Here is a 20529-nt window from a genome sequence, read left to right as displayed (position 1 = left end):
CAATAAACTTGACCTCATTCCAGATAGGATAGTGGCCGGTCTCATGGGTGTGTTCAGAAACGGCGGAGGTCTGGGTACGGGCGAGTCGTATATCCCTGTCGTGTTCTTTGATCCTCTCCTGCATAGATCTCCCTGTTTCCCCGATGTAGACTTTGCCGCACTCACAGGGAATCCTGTAGACAACACCATCTTGTTTAGCCGTCACGTCAGTTTACAGAGAACCTGATGGCCGCCTTACCACCAGTGTCTACAGGAAACCAACACATACTGATCAGCACCTAGCGTATGATTCACACCACCCTCAGTCAGTAAAGCGCGGTATTGTGAAGTGTCTGTACGACCGGGCTAAACGTCTCGTCACCAAACCATCAGTAATCGCTGGAGAGAAGAAACATCTGTCATCTGTACTTGTTTCTAACGGATATCCCTCCTCTTTTGTACAGAAGATCACAAAGGCACGAACAACCCCAAGAAGAGAGCCTGTCGCGGAATTTAAATCCACCGCCGTTTTACCTTATGTCCAAGGAGTTTCGGAGTCTCTCCGCCGCTGCCTAGAACAACAAGGCATTCGCACCGTCTTTAAGTCCGACACGACACTTCGGTCACACTTAGTGCGACCAAAGGACACCGTCAACCCGGCTAAACAAGATGGTCGCGATCTACATCTCAAGTGACTACATCGTGAGACAAACGATAATACACTTTATTATGGAGGCTATTGTTTATTTTCAGATATCAGTTTGTTTTGGTTGGTAAATGACTTCATTCGATCAATGATGATATCGCTTTATGTTATATTATCGGATAATTCTTCGTCGATTGTATTTTCTAGTTCTATAGTTAAGCACAAACTGAAGCTACTGATCGCAGAAACTTTATAGGAGATTTACCGAGAAAATTCAGTATCTTCTAAGACAGTCGCAATGGCGGCAATTCCCTCCCCACCCCCCTACCCCTGGGTATCGCGGCGCTCTCAGTTGGTTTAAATACTGCCTAACTAACACAGGACATTCAACGTGAATAGTTTATTGACGATACGTCAGTCAATCATCTGATATAGATTATAACATAATCTGAACCCTTGCAAATTATAACTACTTGTTCTAACAATTACAACCTGTGCGACGCTTGATACGGAAAACTATTAGAAATCCACCCTTTAGATGTAGCCAAAATATACGTGGAAACACCAGACGGGTATGCCTCTTTTTTGTTTATTTTTTTGTTTGTTTGTTTGTTTGTTTGTTTGTTTGTCTGTTTTTTTTTGTTTTTTCGTGCCGTGAAATAATTTCTGACGATTCGTCCCTCAATCGTCAGAAATTACATGTTCAGCTGGAGGGCGATAGAACATCACATCATCGAAAAAGATAGAACATCATTTAACTATGCAACAACAGTTCTATAACAATCTAATCAGACCTTTTTGTTTACTTCTTTTACAGCGCAAGATTAATTCCCACGTGAGCTTTTATTTCTTCTCTTTGTAAATATAAACATCAGGGGATAACAAATAAACCAAAGAAAATGTAGTCTTTCTTTTCTCTTGGTTCGTGATTCGCTGGCTAAAACAGTGAGCAAACAAAATCCGTGTCAATTCAATCTCGTTCTCAGAGCCCATGTGCCTTTTGGTCAGCGCCAAGACACGGAGCTCTGGAAAAATCAATTTCCAGACTCCAAGAATTTAGGAGTTCCAGTTTCACGGCGCATGCGTGCCTTGGTTTAAAACATGGCAATCTCGTTCCCAGAGCCCACGTGCCTTTTGGTCAGCGCCAACCATAAGACACGTGGGCTCTGGGAACGAGATTGGTGTCAATTGTTTGGCGCATTTTTTAGCGATTGGTTGAGTTTCTTATCCACATTCATAACAAATTGTAGAATCTTCGTCAATCCATGTTGCCGTTGATGTGTGAAGACTTGTCCTTTTAAAGGCGAGTTGGAACTCTGGAAGCAAGAAGATGCTAGAAGAAGAAGTGCTGGGAACTGGGTAAAGTCTTTAGCTTTTGTAGTTTACGCCTCCTTTGTCAGTCTTTTAATGCAAATTTTCCCATTAATTCTTTCATAACTTGGCTTTTCTTCTTTTCTCGGCAATTGTAATTTTTAAAATTAATTGGTTACTGGACTTCGTGCCGTCCAGTTTGGTGTGTAATCATACTCGTGATAAACGAATCAGACTCCCGCTGCGCGGTCGTCCGATTTTGTTATCACTTGTATGATCACAGACCGAATTGGACTCCACTCAGTCCTATTACCATTATTTATCGTTACGAAGAAAAAAAAAGAAAGGATTCTATCCACCCCCTCCTCTCCGACCATGTACAAAAGTAAGAGTCTGCTTCTCCATCCTTTAAGGAAACTTTTAATGCTTATCTCACAATGGTAGGGCTTATTTGCGTTCCTATCGTTACTCTTAGTGCTTTACCACCCGATATTCTTGGCACCTAAAACCTCTTAGACGCAAACGCCATTTAAATACATTAAATTTCTTCACAAGGAACCAAAATAATCGCGGAAATGAGGGTTTGGATCAGAATTTTTACGGTTTCTCGACTCTTCAAGCGGCAAAAATTTAAACCGTGAAAAGAAAGATAATCACAGAATCAGTTTCTATAGCGGAGACTTTTTCACGGGAGTCATGGTCAAACCTATCACCCATGATCCCTTGCAAGCATAAAGTTGTCTGTTTGCGGGCCACAACCGAAAACTATTTTAGGTCCTCAGAAATAGCACTTCCTTGATTTTGAAGACAAATTTCCAATTATCTCAAACGTAGCTAGGATTTCCAAGAGGAGATTGCAAATTTCGCTTCCTAAAGAAACGCTAACAAAATTAAAAATGGATAAGACTGAAGTCTTGTGATTTATCATTTACTCAGCTAAGATATATATCCTCAAAAAAAAGGCGCCTTGAATGCTTTCGTGCAAAAAAGTCGATTGTTTTACTAACTTCTATTTGCCTGTCGTAATGAATGTGCACAATGTGCCAAACGATCGTTCCAGGCAGTTTCAGGTAGTTTCCCGAATTTAATTGCAAACAGCCGCGCATTTGTCACAGCTTTTAGTGCTCTTACTGGGAAAAGCGCAAGGAAAACTTCATGTCCTTTTACCTTACAACCCAACATGTTCGACACAAGTTGAGCACATTTGTTTAGGTGGCCTCGGGTATTTCTTTCTCAATTACGGCTAGCAAAAGCTAGCTACGCTTCGGCGAATACTATAAAAAAATTATAAACTTTATTGAATATTCGAAAAGCATGTATCTTAAAAGGTGTTAATCACAGGAATGAACGATTGGGAGGTTTAGACAGTGAGCCCAGCAGTGTGTGTACACAGCCTTTGGACTTTTTTCCCGTATCAGTGCTTGTGCGCCTCGCCTAGTAGGACGTTAGACGCGCCATTGTACCCTCGCCCCCAACAGTTTTTTTATGTTCAAGTCTTCACCCAAAGGAAGGGTTCCGGAACCCTCCCCTGGCTACGCCCCTGATAAAAAATAGCTTGTATAATTTTACCCTCGCCCCCTCAATCGGCCTCCCTTCGTCGGGGGAGGAGGCAGGGGTTACAAAACGGACCCTGCCATAGGGAAACTCAAATCTGGACCCAGTTTAAACCGGTTTAATCCAGTTTAAGTACAAGTCTTCACATTTTGCAGGCAGAGGATGATAACGTAAAGCTATTGGAAGCGGACAATAAATCGGCAGTAAGTTTGAAATTGCCTAATGTAAGTTACTGGATAGCCTTTGGGAGAAGAGCGAACACGAAAATGCGTGGAAACAATAAACTCTCCGTCCCTGCGAGTAGTATCTAACCTTTGTGGACCATGTGTTTGATTCGGCACTTAGTCGGTGAAATTGATCCTATCTGTTTGAGGCGTTTCCCGACAGATACAAATTTAAAATAACAGAAAAAGTTGAAAAGAAAGTTTTATACGCCTAGCTTTCTTCAAAAAGCTTAATGGGTTTCTTATTTGACACAATTGTACAAAATTAGCTTTAACCTTATTGCATTCTTACAGCAATAACAAAAAGAAGACTCAAACCATTTTCATATGAAAGGTTTTGCACGAGAACTCGTCTGAGGGGTACAAGGTAACTCGGAAATGACTTATTAACTGACTACATACCGTGACCCAACCGCTTGAACCGCAACTTGCTTGCGTGATCCACACTGCGTGACACTTTTGGTAAATTTCATGGCACGTGAGTCACGCAAGGCTAGTCATAATCGCGGTTGAAAACAAGGTCAAGTAAGCATATTCGTAACTAACAAGAAGCGCCTTTATTCAATTAAAAAAAAATAATCTGCTTCATTTAACGGATTACAAGATTGTATTTTAGTTAAATTATTTACCCTGCGCTATAAACCTTTCTTTCTCTTTAGATCCAAACCCTTCTTTGAAAGAATGGCTATTATTAACCCAAAAAGGGAAAGAAATTCGTGAACTCAAAATGGCATTATAGCAAGCAAGGCCAAGCCCTTCAGCTGTCCTCTATCTTATATTTCTTCTGACAAGACAAGACAGTTAAACTTGTATACTAATCGAGTATCGATGGAAGAAGCAAAGCATAACCTTAATGGTTAATCAATAAAATATATTATATAATAGTATATATTTGCAGTTCGCAAAAAAAGTCCACAAAGCTTTTGCTTGTATGTCTTCCTTAATCCTCAAATCGCTTGCATCTATCAGCAACCAATTTCTCCCAACACGACAGGCCAAACTCAAGAATAGAGCTGTGAGAATTGAGAACTGATCTTAAAAGGGTGATTCGTGGGGAGATATCCTATCTATTAAAATTGACAAGAGACAAACATGTAACTTGCCAGGCATAAGTGAAGAATTATGTCACAGTGACCTGGATGTTTCATTCATGGCAAAAAATGTTCTAACCCTATCAACAAGAGGATCTCCTATCAATAATCTAAGCCTCAACAAGTGATAAAGACAACCTGTAGCCTAACAATGCTATGTAAAAAACTTCTAAATTTTATCCTATCTTTACCAATGGCATGTCGTGGTCTCATGAAATTTTGAAGCATCTTCAGTTTGTTGAATGCTTAACTCTTTAACAAGCAATGAATATAAAAGTATAACTCTGAACTGTGCAGTTCCAGAAAATATCCAGATATACTCCCCCCACCCCCCTCTCACAGAAGAGATTGGAATTTCCTGGGGGATGGGGGGATCGGCAAGACCAAAAAATGTGAAAAAATGTATGACGCTTAATTTGAATTTCCAGGGGGTTGGGAGTGTGGGACATTTTCTGGAACTACACATTTTGAGCCCCAAAGGTGTGGATCATGGGAGCTAGTAAAGAGGAACCTTCTTATTTAAGCCTTAGAAAATAACAACCATACAAGCTCCCTGCACAACAAACTGTGGTCTGGGTATAATACAAACTGTCACATTCTCTCAACAATCTGTGAGGAATGTGAAGAGACAAGTGAGGAGAACTTGCATGCTGACATCAGGATGTCAAGGGTTTCACAAATATGGAATAAACATTGAGCAAGATATTTATTGCTTAGATTTTTATCTTTTTAAAAAGAAAATACAGTTCAACCCCTATTAAATGGCCACCCTCAGGGAAATGGATAGTGGCTGCTCAAAGGGGGCTGCCCTTCAATAGAGGTAAAAACAATAGAAAAACCCTCATTGGGAGTCTGATCACTGACTGCCTAATAAAAGGGGTGGCCGTTTAATAGGTGGCTGCTAATAGGGGTTCAACTGTAACACCTAGATCTTGCTGGAATATTGAAAAACAAACAAACAAACAAAAAACACACTATCAACATAGTAAAAGCATTTTAAAAGTTATATCAATATGTTCTGGCATACAGTAAGGTGAAGATAAAATTTGACACGCAAAATCCTGTAAGGAAATCACACCTTAGTTCATCATTTTGCATATGTTCCCATGAAAAACTGGTAATGAACATTTCAACGAAGTATGGGATTCTTTTGCAAAAATTACTCTTCCTTTGATTATTCATCTGAAAAAGAGAAATCATGTTTACTATTAGTATACAACAAAGTCATTCTTCTTTTGAACATTCCTCCTGTAAGCAGTGATCACTTTCCAAGTTCCTTTTAGTTATGGCTTTGTTGCAAAATTAAATACAGTATATCAAACATGAGAGACAGTGTTTCATCAGGATGTCCAAACACCGAGAAGAGAATTGAAAACACGAAGTGCAGTGTAGTATTTTTGATGAAATTCGTGGTGTTTGTATAGCTGATGAAACACTGTCTCAAGTGTTTGATATATCTTCTCAATCAAAACAAAAACTAGGGAGTAAATGGAGAAGTAAATCATCAAAATCTACGCTAATTAAGACCGGGTATTCAAACCTCCTTCATGGTTGATTTTCTTTGTTTTAAGTTAATGAATTATTTCAATAATTAAAGTCAGTTTGAGAACTGGGCTTACCCCTCCTCTGTTGCCATGGGTACTTCAACAGGCTCCTCTGGATAAATAAATAAATATTAGTACAGATAAATACAATGTAAATAATAAATGGGTAAATAAATGAATAGATGAATTAACAGAAAGGAAGAGAGGAAACAATTAGACGAGGGAGTGAAGGAAGAAAGAGAGAGAAAAGGAGGGATAAGGGTAGGTAAATAGCAAGGGAAGGAGAGGAAAGAGGGACAGAAGTGAGGTAGGCAAGGAGGGAGGGACATGGGGAAGGAGGAAGGTAGGGTGGTAGAGAGGAAGGAAGGGAGGAAGGGAGGGAAGGAGGGAGGGGGTAAAGAGGGAGGAAGAAAGGTAGGCAGAGAGGTAGGGAGGGAGGCAGGGAGAAAGGGAGGATAGCAGGGAGGCAGGAAGGTAATGGTGTAGACAGAGAGGAAGGGAGGCAGGGAGGGAAGGATGAAAGGATGGAAAGAAAGGAGGGAGCAAGGGAGTGTGGGATGGATGGAGGGAAGGAGGGGAAGGGAGAGAAAAAGAGAATATGGGAGGGGAAGGAGGAATGGGTATCCAAGGCGACTAAATGCAAGGAACCAAATCATAAAAGAAAGAAAACTGGTGATTTAATGTTAGTTCATGTACCTGTCTTCTCAACAGGCTTTTCATCATCCTTCTTTTCTTCATCTCCCTTTTCTTCTTCTGCCTGGGGTACCTCCTGGATCATTTCTGATCTACGATTACCTACAGCAAATGTAGATGCAATTAACATGAACACACATCGGCTGTTGCCAACTTTACAAGCTTTTGGCAAAACTCAAACCTGTTTGTACTGAAAACAAATGAAAGAACCAGTTGACCATTACGACAAATTTATCACTTCTTTCACTCAAAACTCACTTAAATCAAATGACTTGGTTTTGTGGAAAAGGATTCAAACGATAACAATGGCTCACAAAAAAACTGCTGTGAGACGTTTTACTAAACATAAAATTGCATTTTTCTCAAGGAGAAGATTTAAAGAAAATGTAGCTGATGAACAAACTGCACTGTCAGGCCATCAAAAATAAAAATCTTAACCATTCAATAAACTACGTCAAGAATCTGGGATTCATGCATTATTTGGAAAAGTGTTTCACCCAAATTTATAGAGCTTTGTATGGAGATATCATGTTGGTGCCCCTCGGTGGCCATAAAGTGACAGAAACATCTGTCATTCAGTTTTGCTATTGAAACGAAAAATTATTACTCTGGAGCTCCCACACATTGAAATTAATACTTCTTCTAGGGCAAAAACTGTTCAGTTAGCAAAAAGTTGCACGACAACTCTTTTGACCTATGTGAGAGCCTTCTCATGCAGCCATTTTAATGTCACGCAATGCATGAACTTGGAAATTCAAATGTGCTCTATACAAAATGAGGAACCCTGTCCAATGTAAACAGTGCAAAACGTCAAGTTGTTAGAGGGTCTTACATCTCATAAAACTTAACCTTCTGAAGGAGTGGTAATTTTTAGCTTTGTAAAATGATGATGTCACATGAAAACCGGCAATTGTTGAGATTGAAACTTGACTTACCATCAAGGACTTTAGTTGAAAAGCGCTTGCTTGAAACTCGCTCAAAGTCTGGCTGACTGCGTAGGATCTCCTGACTGTGACGAGCCTGGTGCTGAGTTCGACCACTGTGGAGAAGCAAGCAAAATCAATCAATCAATCAATCAGTCAATCAATCAATCAATCAATCAATCAATCAATCAACCAGTAAATGTACGAGTCAGTCAGTCAATCAATCTCCATCTACAGTGTAGTGGAGGTAAAATACAGCATCACATTTAGTTCAATGGTAGGAACTCTGCTCCAAAGATAATATACATGTACACATACATGTAAGCTACAGCAAGAAAGAAAAACATGAAAAAAATTTAAACACTGTGCAACACATGATACACCTGTTATGGTTTGAATTAACTTTTGGTCAAAGATAATAATTGTTTCAACCCAGTTTTGTTTTTATTTTCCTCTGAATTCGAAAAAAAAAAAATTGTAAGACAATTAAAAATAAAGGTCAAACTGACTGCAAAATTTAAACAAAACATAAGTATCAATTTACCACTCCCTATATGCACTAATGAATATCAGGTGTATACATCTTCATTCTCATTAAAAAAGGATAATGTGCACTCAGTGAGTTTTATTCATACATGTAGCCATTCCTTGTTCACTATAAATGGGAGGCCATGATCAGAAGCACATTGATTGATGAGAATGAAAAATACGTACGTGCTACAAAATTGAAGGATTTTGGAATTTACTCAGTAGGTAATGTAGTGTACTCTCTTGTCAAAAGCACATAAAGTAAACTGTATGGGTTTATCAAGATTACATGTACATGTATGAATCATTAATTAGTTTCCCAACAGACCTGTATCTAAACTTGGAACCAAGTTTGATGAATCCCACATCTTTAGGGGGCAGATCAGCCTGCGACAATCTAAAAAATGAGTGGTTTTCCACTCCGACTTTCCACAGTCTTTTCGTGGCCCTCAAACTACCAAGCTTGAAGCTCAACACTGTTGCAACATAGTAATCACTCTGTAGTGTAGTATTGTAAAGAAAGAAATACAATGTGATATTATTAGTAAGCAAGAAAATAAAATGTATGAGACAGGCAATAAAAATAATATATACATGAGTTTTATTCAAAAGTAAAATCTACATGTAGCAATTACTGTAAGTACAAAGACATTTATTAAAGACAAAATTATTACGGCAAGTTTACCTCACTTGCTGGTCTGATTGTTAATGTAAACTTCTTCTTTTTGAAGGCAATTTTCACAATCTTGGGCCTGTTACAAAATCACAAGATACACACATTAAAATTTTAGTTCCTCAACTTTGGTCAAAAGCAACTTCTGCCTAATGTACCATAAGGGGTTATAGCCACAGAAAACATAAAAAAAAACTTTCAAACATGGCATGTTAACATACAGAGTCTAATAATTTCCCAAACATAATAAATTATGCATGATACCTTATACTGTACAAGTATAATCATACACAAAAACAAAATAAGAAAGATGCATTGCATTTTTTTTTCAAATTCCAGAAAATCAAGAGTGACCAAATATCACTAAAAAAATGTTTCCAGTAATAAGATCGTTGACTCTGCCAATAAAAAGACAAGACAATTATGGGTATAACTGACTTCCCTTTGCAAAGAAAAGCATGGAGTACTGTACTACACATGCACAACCATGCACTTTCAATTATTTTGCCATTTTTGGCTGCAGGACATGTACATAATTGTACAAGTAAAGCTGAGTCAGTCAATAATGTTTAACTTGTCTGTTAAAAACAGGGCTGTCATTAACTTTTGCATCAACTGAAGCGTTGATTTTCACACCTGTAACAAACTTGTTACCTTTTACTTGAATTATATCAACTATAGGCCAGTTCATCCGTAACATCAAGGGCCCATCAAACATACTCAGCTGCAGCAGGTGGTATGGGTTATGGCCCTTAGTGACAGCTTGGAAAAAGCCCTCCATTTCAAAGCCTGCATGATTTCCCTACTTACCAAACAAATTTGTTAATCAGTCGGTTGTTGTGGAAGATGTGAATACCCCATGCAGACACACCAATAATCACAGGCTGCCCTTCTGCATCCTGAAACACATTTGGAACAATCACATTAGGAGCGTTTCCTTCTGGTAGAAGTATATTATTTATTTGCTGCCTACAGTTACCAGCCACGAAAAAGGGGAAATTTTTGAATATTTCCTTTACAAGTTGTCACAGAAACTCAAAAGAAGCTACTAACACTGTAATTAAGGTTTATCCATACATCCCCTTTGATAAAATTAAATCCTATTAAAGAACATCTTTCATCAAAAATTGCAACAACTCAAAAACAGCATAAAAGAATTAAAATTAATTTATAACTAAGTACTGTAAGTATAATAAGGGTAAAGTCAGCATGCAAGCCAAGGGGTCCATCAAACTGGAGCTTATCCCTGTTTCTGTGGCATGAAGCGACTAGGAGTATTTCTGCTCCCCCCTGAATGGGATGCTAGTCCATTGCAAGGTTACCCTTAGCATTAAGTTTGCCAGTACCCATTTATACAACTGGGTGGAGAGAGGCACTGTGATAGTGTCTTGCCCAAGAACACAACACAGTGTCCCCAGTCAGAGCTCAAACCTGGACCGCTTGATCCGGAGCTGAGCACACTGGCCATGAGGCCACCATGCCTCCATGAATTTGATAACTACTGCCATAATTTTCTTTTGACTACACTTGGAGATATTAAATTTCTTGACATTAAATTTCTTTGCAACTTTTTCCATTTTCTGTGGTTCATATAACTCTTTTCTTAAAATCAATAGCCCACCTTTACCAAAGTTACTTTCAGTCTTCTGGCATTACAGTGTGAATAATTTTCTCTTTTAAGGACCCATTAACCGATTTATGTGCGCACTTGCGTGCGTTGCTAAGGAGGTGAAATTCCACTTCCGGTTACTTACGTCAGCCTCAGCGCAGAAAATAAAAAATCAATAACTTCCAAATTTGCTCCCATTTTAGATGTTTTTCTTTGGGTTTCACAAAATGCAAAGTAAAAAAAGTACAAGCAAAGACAAAATAAGAAAAACAAGAGCAATACAAGGAGAAAAACAAACTCCATGTGGCTTTGTTTTATCTTACCAAAGTGTGCTGGTAGTGTAAATTGTGCACGCGCTGATAGGGTAACTTCCAATATATATCGGGTGCACTTCCAGTTTCTTTAAATGCTAAAGGAAATGCAGTTTTTCTTTAAATCCAGCCTTTTTTGACGGATTTTGATTAAAGCCAACGTTGGAAACATAGCTATACATTCCTTTTTCAAAATCATGCTTTTTTCAGAAAATTACGAACTTTTTAATATTTTGAAGTTCTCTCAAAATCCGACCTTTTAGAAATGAAACAAAATCCATGCATAGCGTAATGAGGATTTAAATTAAAATATTAAATCAATGAAAAACAATCCGATAAGGTAATTTGCCTGGGAGCCTTTGCGTTTTTTCAGTATTAGTCACATGACCATGGGTGTGGCCTCATGACGCCAACACTAGTGTTGCTGATCATGAAAAAGTTAAAACACATGAAATAACTCTGAAGTAACTAAAAATGACGAGGTTATATGAGAATAAATTTTCCCTTGCAACAGCTCGAAAAGATCGGTTAATGGGCCCTTAAGGAACTTTTATTAGTTGCAAAAAGTGATCTTAAAAGTCAGTAACACACATTGATCAATCACTCTTGTCATGCACGCAAGAAATGTCTCACATGAAACTGTGAAGCTTGGTTCACACTTTTGAGGCACAATGCACATGTAAATACAAGCACAAGCACAAGGACGTTCACAGTAGCAGCATACGCATGCACAGTGAGAGTTACATTGCTGGAGAAACAAGACAGTGATTAGTTGAATTCTTGGGCTTAGCTTGTACTTATTTCCTGTCAGTTTGCACTTGTGAAATAAACATAACACTAGCGAATTAAGCATACGTGTAAGCAAAAGAAAAAGGATAATTTTTCTTTTTTTTGTGCTTATACTCTTATACTTGTGATTATGATTGCACTCAAGTTTGTGCTTATCTCATGAGTGCGAACCAGTCTTAAAGGAGCCCAGTTACAGTTTGCACATTTTGAAAAGTTTAGCCTAAATTTTTCAAATTTGTTGTTTGCAATCCATGTCAATCTTCGCCATCCTTGACCATCCTTGTTCCTTTATGGTTTATTATTATCTCTTTGATGTTTATCTATCTTAGTAAACTATTATTTTCAAGTTTCCTTCCATTTAAAGGAGATTTTGTATGCAGCCAAAAAAAGACAAAACACCGTGACTGAGCTCCTTTAAGTTCCTTTAACTCATTGGCACAAAATGAAATGTTACACACCACAGCTTGATGGAGGTCAACTCCATACAGGGGAAGCTTTCTGGCATTATCCAAATACTGCAACTCAGCATCCTCTGGTGTCATTCCCCTAAAGAGTAGGAATTGAATGTTAGTCAGTTTTATCTAATGTGTTGAATTATTCTTGCATTTGGATTGGTTCTTAGTTATGATCTGATTGCAGAGAAAGATATGAAGACATGATTGATCATTGCATCTATATGTACACAACTTAAGCAGTTGTGAAATTAAGCTTGAAAAAAATTCTTCATATCTTTCTCCGCAGTTCAAATATACAATCTTTCATATATTCACTTGTATTCTTCACCATCTATGGCCTGTATAATATGAACTCACAATGTGACCAGCTCCCACTTGGCTTGAGAACTCAGTTGGTAGAGCACTGTATCAGTATCACAGAGGTCACGGGTTCATATCCCATTCAAGTCTGATTTTTTTTCTGGCTTAATTTCACAATTGCTTAAGTTGTGCATACAACTGTGATGACCAATCATGTTTTCATATATCTCTCTACAGTTCAAATATATGATCTTTCACGTATTCACTTGTAAAGAGATAAAATAATACCACATTTCCTTCAAATGTCTAATAATTTCAGATACTATTACAATCCACTCTAATCTGCCATTAACCCATTCACACATACATGAACAGCTGAAAAGAACAGTCACTGTCATGTGCCTGATTTGAAATTGCAATTACTGGGAGAAGCTGGATGTGCAGGTACAGTGTAACATAAAATAATGATCACTACCACACTGCAAAATTAAAAGGGTGCAAAAGGGTTGATATATTCATTTCATAAATGTACAGTGTCAACAGATATTCAACTAGCATTATAGTCTATAGTGTATGCTGTACAGGTACAGAGAGAAAGCCACAGAGCTAATGTACTTCATTGCAAATCTGACAGGGCCTGGTAACAGTGTGTTTACATATACAGTTGAACTTCGGGTTGCGACCACTTCTCCTAAGTGACCAGTTTTCCAAAATACCAAAGGTTTCCAAGTTAACTGACCATGACCACTTTTAGAGCTAAACGTTTGAAATTTTCTCTTGTCTTTAACCTCCCACAAGTGACCACTTGACAGATAATAGAGCGGAAATTGGATAATAAGGCGTTGAAGTATACCAGAAGCATACCATGATACTCTGAATAAAATACCACTGGGAAAAGTTTTGGGAAAATTTTGGGAAGATTAAGTTTTTTTGTGGCTGCTAAATGCTAATATGGGTTTAGATGGGCACTGATGCATGGAGTTACCATATGCTAGTGAGGCAACAATTTGACCCAAGAGGGTTAGATAAGCTCTCGTAAGCCACCACCTCCCGTAAGCAACCACCTAGGCTTGGCATTTTGGGTGGTCGCTTATGGGAGCTGGAAGTTTGACTGTACAGTATGTGTAGTTTGTGGTCATGGACAGTGAAATCTTTTGGTTCTTGTGACATTGAAGTTTAGTTAATTTTGACAAAATTCAGATGTACAGTATTCCCTTTGCTTAGTACAGTGTGTAGTTCCAAAAAATATCCACACCTCCCTCCTAGAAGGGATTTTTTTCCCCAAGATCCCCCCACCCACTGTCTCGAAATTCCAATTAAGCTTCAAACATGTACATTTCTTTAAATTTTTTGGTCTTACAGAACCCCCCACCCCACCCACACCCCGCCCCCGGGAAATTCCAATCCCTTCTGTAAGGGGAGTATGGATATTTTCTGGAACTGCCCACTGTATTACAGAAGTGGGGGCAAATCTGACCTGTGTTTCTTGTGAAACTCATGTACTTTCTGAAGCATCTCATCTGGCTACAGAAATAATCAAGAAAGGTATTTTCATTACTACAGTAGAAACTTTACAAATGTAACTAAAAGGTATATTTAACAGCAGACTGACATCTTACCACCAGAAAATGCAGTACCACTCGCCACAGTGGCTTCATCCTTCAATACACATAATTATACAGTCTTCATTATACAGTTTACATTTTCATAGGGGATATTACACAGCAGCACGCAGATATGAATTTTACTTCCTAGTGGCCAAAAGCATATTATTTTTATGAATGAGCACAGCAAACGAGTAAAATATTGTTTTAAACATGAGAAAATACAATTCATATCTTCCAGCCACCATATAATTTTCATATTTACACAAACTGACTGTTTGCACAAACAACCGGAAAAATAAAAAATGACATCATCAATATCCTCACTGGTGAGAACACGGAAATTACGCCACGTGAGTCCTGGATGTAGTTTCATATGAATTCTATGAGTGTTCTATTTGCCATTAAAACACCTGACTTTGTCTATGTTAAATGTTCATATCTATAGAATTACTAATGGATAGAAGTATCTTTTACCATTTGTTGAGAATTTAGTGGTAGTACATATATGTACACTGTGTATATCAAGACAGCATATCCCAATTGATTATTTCTTTTTTATTCTCATCACCTGTCCACTCTGCCTGTTGTCAGAACTGGGAGATATTATTCATTGATCATGTTAAACAATGTATAAGTAGCGGAGCTCCAGCAGCCAAGTGGAGTACCATGACTATAGATAGGAACAGAACCACATGCATGCAAAGAAATAGATAACCATGCAACTCTTTTTTCATGGTCAACATGGCTTTTTCATGGTCAACTTGGATTGCATGTGTGTGCATGCTACGATGAAAAACAACAACAGCATTGTGCAACATGGTGGCCATACTCCAGCTAATAGGTGGAGCGAAGCATGCTGCCTTGGTTTACAGCGCACATCTTTGATATTGGACATCTACTGTATGTTATGGTGAATTGACAGCTGTCAAAACAAGGCATCTCTTGACCAGAATCATTTTTAGGCTAGGCTAAATCGATATAATTATTAAAGGGTAATGAACATTTTTACAGTTTTAGTACCTGTTTAGGACAGAATTTAAACTCTGAAAGATATCCTGCACCTTCTCCATGCTCATCAGGGTCATAGTCTCCAACTTCAGCTACAAAAACAATTTTATAATACATGAGACAGTTTAGACACAACAAATACAAAGTGTACCAAAAGTAATAGAGTCTGTAAGCGAGTTGTACATTCACATGTTAACTTAAAAGAAAATAATAGTCTGTTGTTCACAATACTTTCGATACTGTATAGTAAATAAACGAATAATAACAAAATATGTTTTTCAGTAGTTGGCAGGTTTTGTTTGGCTCCATTTAAGAGTACAGATCTAAATTGTAGGGCATTGTTCAAAAAGTTGTTATTAACAAACCTTCCCCTTCTCTCTATCTAGCACCTCTGGAAATTGAATTTCAGACAAGACCCTTCTGTCTGTTCTTAAGACATCAAGCCAACGAGCATTTAAGTGGCGATCTACATGTAACCTAAAGATGGTACCCAGTTTTAACAATAATTACAAAATCATTTTTGATTTTGTAAAATAAACTTTCTAAAAATGTGTGAACTGACTTTACCTTGCACAACAAATGAACCAAGAAGAGCATGGATAGGAACAGAGCATTGCAATCTACAAAAAGGGAACATAACTCAAATAACTTCTTTGATGCTCTTTACCATAGGTGTCCAGGCAGCCGGTGGACACCAGTTTTTAAAGAAAATTGTTATATTGTTCACGTTGCCTTATAAATTGTTCATTTAAGCAGACCCTATTGCACATTTTCGACACCCGCTTTTCAAATCCTGGCTAAAAACCTGCTCTTTACATTACTTTACCATCAGGACTGGGACATGAGGTTTATTGGGAAATTAGGTATCATATTCAAGAATGGGCAATTGAAATCTAGTGTTGGTATTTGCCGGCAGTCACAGTACTCATTTAAGGGAGTGTCTGTTCAGTTACAATCATTTTCATAATTCATCTTGGCAATAATAATTTTGCACTGTTCATAAGTACATCTTAAGATGTTTTTCAGTCATGTACAAGATTGTACAGGCCACTCAAACCATTCCAACAAAATAAAATAATAACTAAATATCACATGTACATGTAATTATAATTATGGCAATAGTGACCCAAGGTCATATTTAAAATTTGTAGCTACTCAACTGTGTCCTATTGGAAATCTGTGGATCTGATTGGTTCTCGCATAGTTTTCTATTCCCTGATGGACAACGTTCATGCACACACCGCTATTGAAACTTTATTAACATTATTCTAAATTCTAGGCTTAAAAATACAAAAATTGTACTTGGTTTTGTGCGGTACTCCTCTAGAGCATCTACTAATACAATAATTAGACTACTCGCCTTTGTTTTCTATTAGCGATAACCAACTTGGTTATGCCTCGTTTTCTATGAGCGATAGAAAGCTGCTCCTAGTCTTATTCTTAATTAGTGCCTTTCATCCTTCTTACCTTCCTTTAAGAAGATCTTCTCTGAGTTGTAAAACCATCAAGTACCTACACAAAAGTACTTAATAATTAAACTGATAAATACTACATGAAATAATGTTGGTCTGCTCAGAATAAAATTACACATAAAGGTCATATACTGTAAGTATGAACAACCACAATTATAGTCTGATAGTCTACACGGTCTGTACTTCCACCTGTTCAAACCGTGAAAAGACTGGGTAGCAATTTCAGTGTACAGGTCTTAACACTGTGGAAGTGACAAACAATAATGTTTTTGATTTGAAACATAAAAATTTGTAGCATATATTCACAGATATCATTCCCAAGCCATGTAGATTTCAAAATTTTAAGAGTTCAATCTCTCATGAACATTGTAGGCAACAGAGTTCAGGTGGCACTCAAAAGTAAAGCTTCCTCAGAGAGCGCAAAGTTTTCCTGTGTTGTTTCTTTGGTGCTGCTGCATGATTGCTTTACAATAGGCTATCAAAATCTCACAAGAAGTTCAAGCAGTTGTATTGACAGTTTTTTACAGCTCTTGCAAGACGCGTGTCTTGTCTCGTGGTATGAGAGTCTAGTCTCTGGAGAGGGTGCTAACTTACTTTTGAGCAGTGCTGTAAATTTACATCTATTTACCACTCAAAAAGAAATTAACATACAAAAAAACAAAAAACAAAAAACAAAACAAAGCAAAAACACTGATTTGTTATTACACTAAAGCGGTTTTCAATTGAGTGTCATAAAACCAAGCCCAGAGTAATTGCTCTAGCCAATCACAAAGGACATAGACAACACAGTGAACCAATCAAAACTCAAAGCAAATACAAATAGCTGATGTGAAGGATGGAAAGATGTGTACAAGCAAATTAAGATTGGTTTTGGTTTTACTTCTGATTGGATGACAAGTGGCGAGAGTTTTTAAAGCCAATCGTGAAACGTAGAAATGCGAATTAACCCAATTACTTTTCAACACTCAAATGAAAGCCACTCTGTTACAATAATTTATTATCTTATTTTCTTACCTTGTGATATCTTCAACAAGAGCAGTTGGGTTGGGTGGATAAAACTTGACAGCAAAGTAGAAATGATATGGTTCTATAAAGAAAAAAAATTCTCCTTTTGAACTAGGAGGATAAATTCCAGAATTTGTCCACAGGCCTGATTTAACTTTTTTTAACTTTATATCTTCCAGTTTATTTTAACAAAACACTGGGTTGTACATATACAATGTTGCTGTATGTATACTTTTACATTAGTTTCACCAGGCCTAGAAAAATGGCCATCAAATTATTTGCAATAACATTTCAAGTAACAGCTGTCTACATGAACACACAGAGTTCTACAGATTATCTACAGATTAAAGTGTAAGTTATATGTACATGTAGGACTGCCTGACTACAATCTTTCTTTTTACAAACTACCTTGACGAGCCTAACTCACAATAGTCCAACAAAAAAACTTCTAAGTAACATATTGTATAGAAAAGGACAAAATGTACACTATGTTTGGTTAAAAAAGGAATTATGAATCCATGTACAAGCCTTACCGTGCTTGAGCTGTTTCTTGATAGGCCTCAATGGGTCCAACCAATTATACTGCAACCAAGAGTGAACTTCTCATTAAACTAAAGCTGATTTTGATTTCTTAAACTCCCTGATTTTTCAAACCAAGTTTTGTTTCCCTTTGAGGTTCAAAAAATTGGGATTCCACTGTATTTGGAAAATGTTAATTAATGTATTTTATGGTGAAATACCTGCCCATCCTTTTCGTCAATGTATCGCAAACCAAAGTAATCCTTCTCAGCAACTTCAATTTTCTCACAGATCTTGTCAAACAAAACTTGACCCTTTGCATTTTTCTGCAAATAATATTACAAACAAGTGACTTAAACTGGTAATTAGGACAAAGACCACTCCCTGCACAAAAGATTTTACTGATCTACGTGTACATTCAACTCAATATCACAATTCTATAACATTGCATCTCTTTTTTAGCGGTTAATTTCTAAGTATTTTGACTTTATAGAAAGTATAATTAGACAAAAAATAATAATAATTGTTTGGTTGGACTTCAGACCAGACCAGACCCCCGTGTAAACACTGTACATAAAATACAGTTTGCCTCTATTATGTACACAGTTTTCAGAGAAAAATAAACAGTAATCTCCTGGGTTTGAAGATGGATTGATCAAAGTACATTTTACATGTAAAAAAAAAAATAATGGGAAACTTTGGTTCCTTGCCCTTTGAACAGCTGAGAGGCACTTTGCTATTTTAATTGACGGTAATTTTCAACTATTAATAATCATTTTGCTAGAAACCCAGAAGTTGGGATATCAGTTTCAGATAAAAGCTAACTGCCAAACAGACAACATGTCAACAAATATTATTTCAACCTTGTACTAATAGAGCAGACATTCGATAACTTCTAGGCCTGTTCTTGATTGGCAAACACCAGCAAATTTATGATCAACGAATGGCTTGTTTTTAAATTTGTATGAAGGTCATAAAAAATTTTCCAGGGTTAAGAATTAACGACCACAACTCAATGTAAGATCAGATAGGATCAGAAAGATCTATCATCACTCTGTCTGGGTTTAAAAGAAGCTTTTTTCCTTCAGGAATGTTTTCAACGTAACGGCTTCTTTGAAATGAAAATTTATTTACAGCTGTAGTCATAGCACGGTTAACACAATCAGCTATTGTATGCCAGTAACTACTGCTGGACGCATACCACAAATACGCTAGTTTACACATTTTCCAAGCAAGCGAATTATTCCAATATCCTGGTAAATTTGTCAATTTACAGAATTATTCGACGGGAATATGTCTATGCAAAGACAAAAGACTTCCATGTGATCATATGCGAATCCGAAAAAATTTCATCAACATCGCATCGGATCTTTCTGCAAGACTCTCAATATTATATATTCTGTGAAATTTTGCAATTTCATTTTGTAGTTCATAGCCACAGAAGAATAACACAGGATCGCGAACTATTGGTAATTATTAGCAAACATAAACTTATCGCTGCATACAAACTAACATTATATCCACCATTTTGGAACCAAAATACTCGTTTACAAAATAGAAAAAGCTTACATCTAGGTCCAAAACTGTACTTTGGTCATCTAGCAGTTGAACTTCACAGTGCAGCGTGCTTGACTTCCCCATAGTGCTGCAGAATAAGTGGTAATTTGGATGTGGACCTTCAAGCAAAACAAAATCTCGGAGCGTCTACAAATGATCAAACCCTACCCAAGCCAACTGAGCCTCGATTGCAGTATTTTGTTCCGTTGAATTCTGGGTAGAAGATAACGACATAAGCATTTGTCACGGGTAGGGTAGGGCAACGCGTGGAGGATTAAACATCGGGTCTCGAATAAACGCCCGGTCTCCCACGTAGATTCCTAAATAAGACCCTCAAGGAATTTATATTCGAGTTACAGTAAGCTTTAGGTATACATGTAATTATAAGATATTTTAAGCTCTAACTGATAATGAATAAAAACTCTAATAAACTCCAGGCTCGAATAAACTGCAAAAGTCAAAAAACGCCTGATCCGCGAGTCAAGTTTAGTACACTGGGTGCCAGAGGCTCTATTTAACTTTGCGAGTTGCGGGAAACCCCCTAAAGCCTGATGATACGTGGCGATCACGGACTGTTTCCCCCTCACTACGGCAGGTTTTTGAGTGCTAAAACAAAAATATCTCCTACACAGTATACCTGTGTCCTGGCCGGCTGAGTATGTTTAAACCCCATGGGGGCTCCTAAATAAAAAGGTAGCTGCCGGTTTCGCCCCATGGCGAGTTCGCCCCCA

The 20529-nt window shown here is 37.6% G+C and overlaps 1 protein-coding gene across 1 annotated transcript; it reads right to left on the bottom strand.

Moving 5' to 3' along the window:
- Positions 1-4256: 4256 nt before the first annotated feature.
- LOC145495911 (band 4.1-like protein 3) lies at positions 4257-19985 on the bottom strand. Its single transcript, XM_081475511.1, has 16 exons — positions 19811-19985; positions 18463-18567; positions 18256-18304; positions 17732-17804; positions 16713-16757; positions 15813-15865; positions 15258-15337; positions 14108-14154; positions 12334-12421; positions 9977-10065; positions 9179-9245; positions 8822-8991; positions 7978-8081; positions 7046-7144; positions 6425-6461; positions 4257-5987 (listed from the first exon to the last, which is right to left on the bottom strand). Exons 1-16 carry the CDS (start codon positions 19880-19882, stop codon positions 5984-5986), a joined length of 1182 nt encoding a protein of 393 aa, XP_081331637.1. The 5' UTR covers positions 19883-19985; the 3' UTR covers positions 4257-5983.
- Between the last annotated feature and the right edge of the window lie 544 nt (positions 19986-20529).

The sequence above is a fragment of the Orbicella franksi genome, chromosome 8 (assembly GCF_964199315.1).
Source record: "Orbicella franksi chromosome 8, jaOrbFran1.1, whole genome shotgun sequence".
Lineage (NCBI taxonomy): Eukaryota > Metazoa > Cnidaria > Anthozoa > Scleractinia > Merulinidae > Orbicella > Orbicella franksi.
Note: the sequence above shows the minus strand (reverse complement) of the source record. Positions and strands in the feature narration are given on the sequence as shown.

Excerpts from the sequence above, each read along its gene's own strand:
- LOC145495911 (XM_081475511.1), bottom strand. The coding sequence starts at position 19,882 with ATGGGGAAGTCAAGCACGCTGCACTGTGAAGTTCAACTGCTAGATGAC. Across the intron at positions 18,568-19,810 it reads GTACAGTTTTGGACCTAGAT|AAAAATGCAAAGGGTCAAGT; the intron begins GTAAGCTTTTTC and ends TATTATTTGCAG. Across the intron at positions 16,758-17,731 it reads CTTGTTGAAGATATCACAAG|GTACTTGATGGTTTTACAAC; the intron begins GTAAGAAAATAA and ends ACTTTTGTGTAG.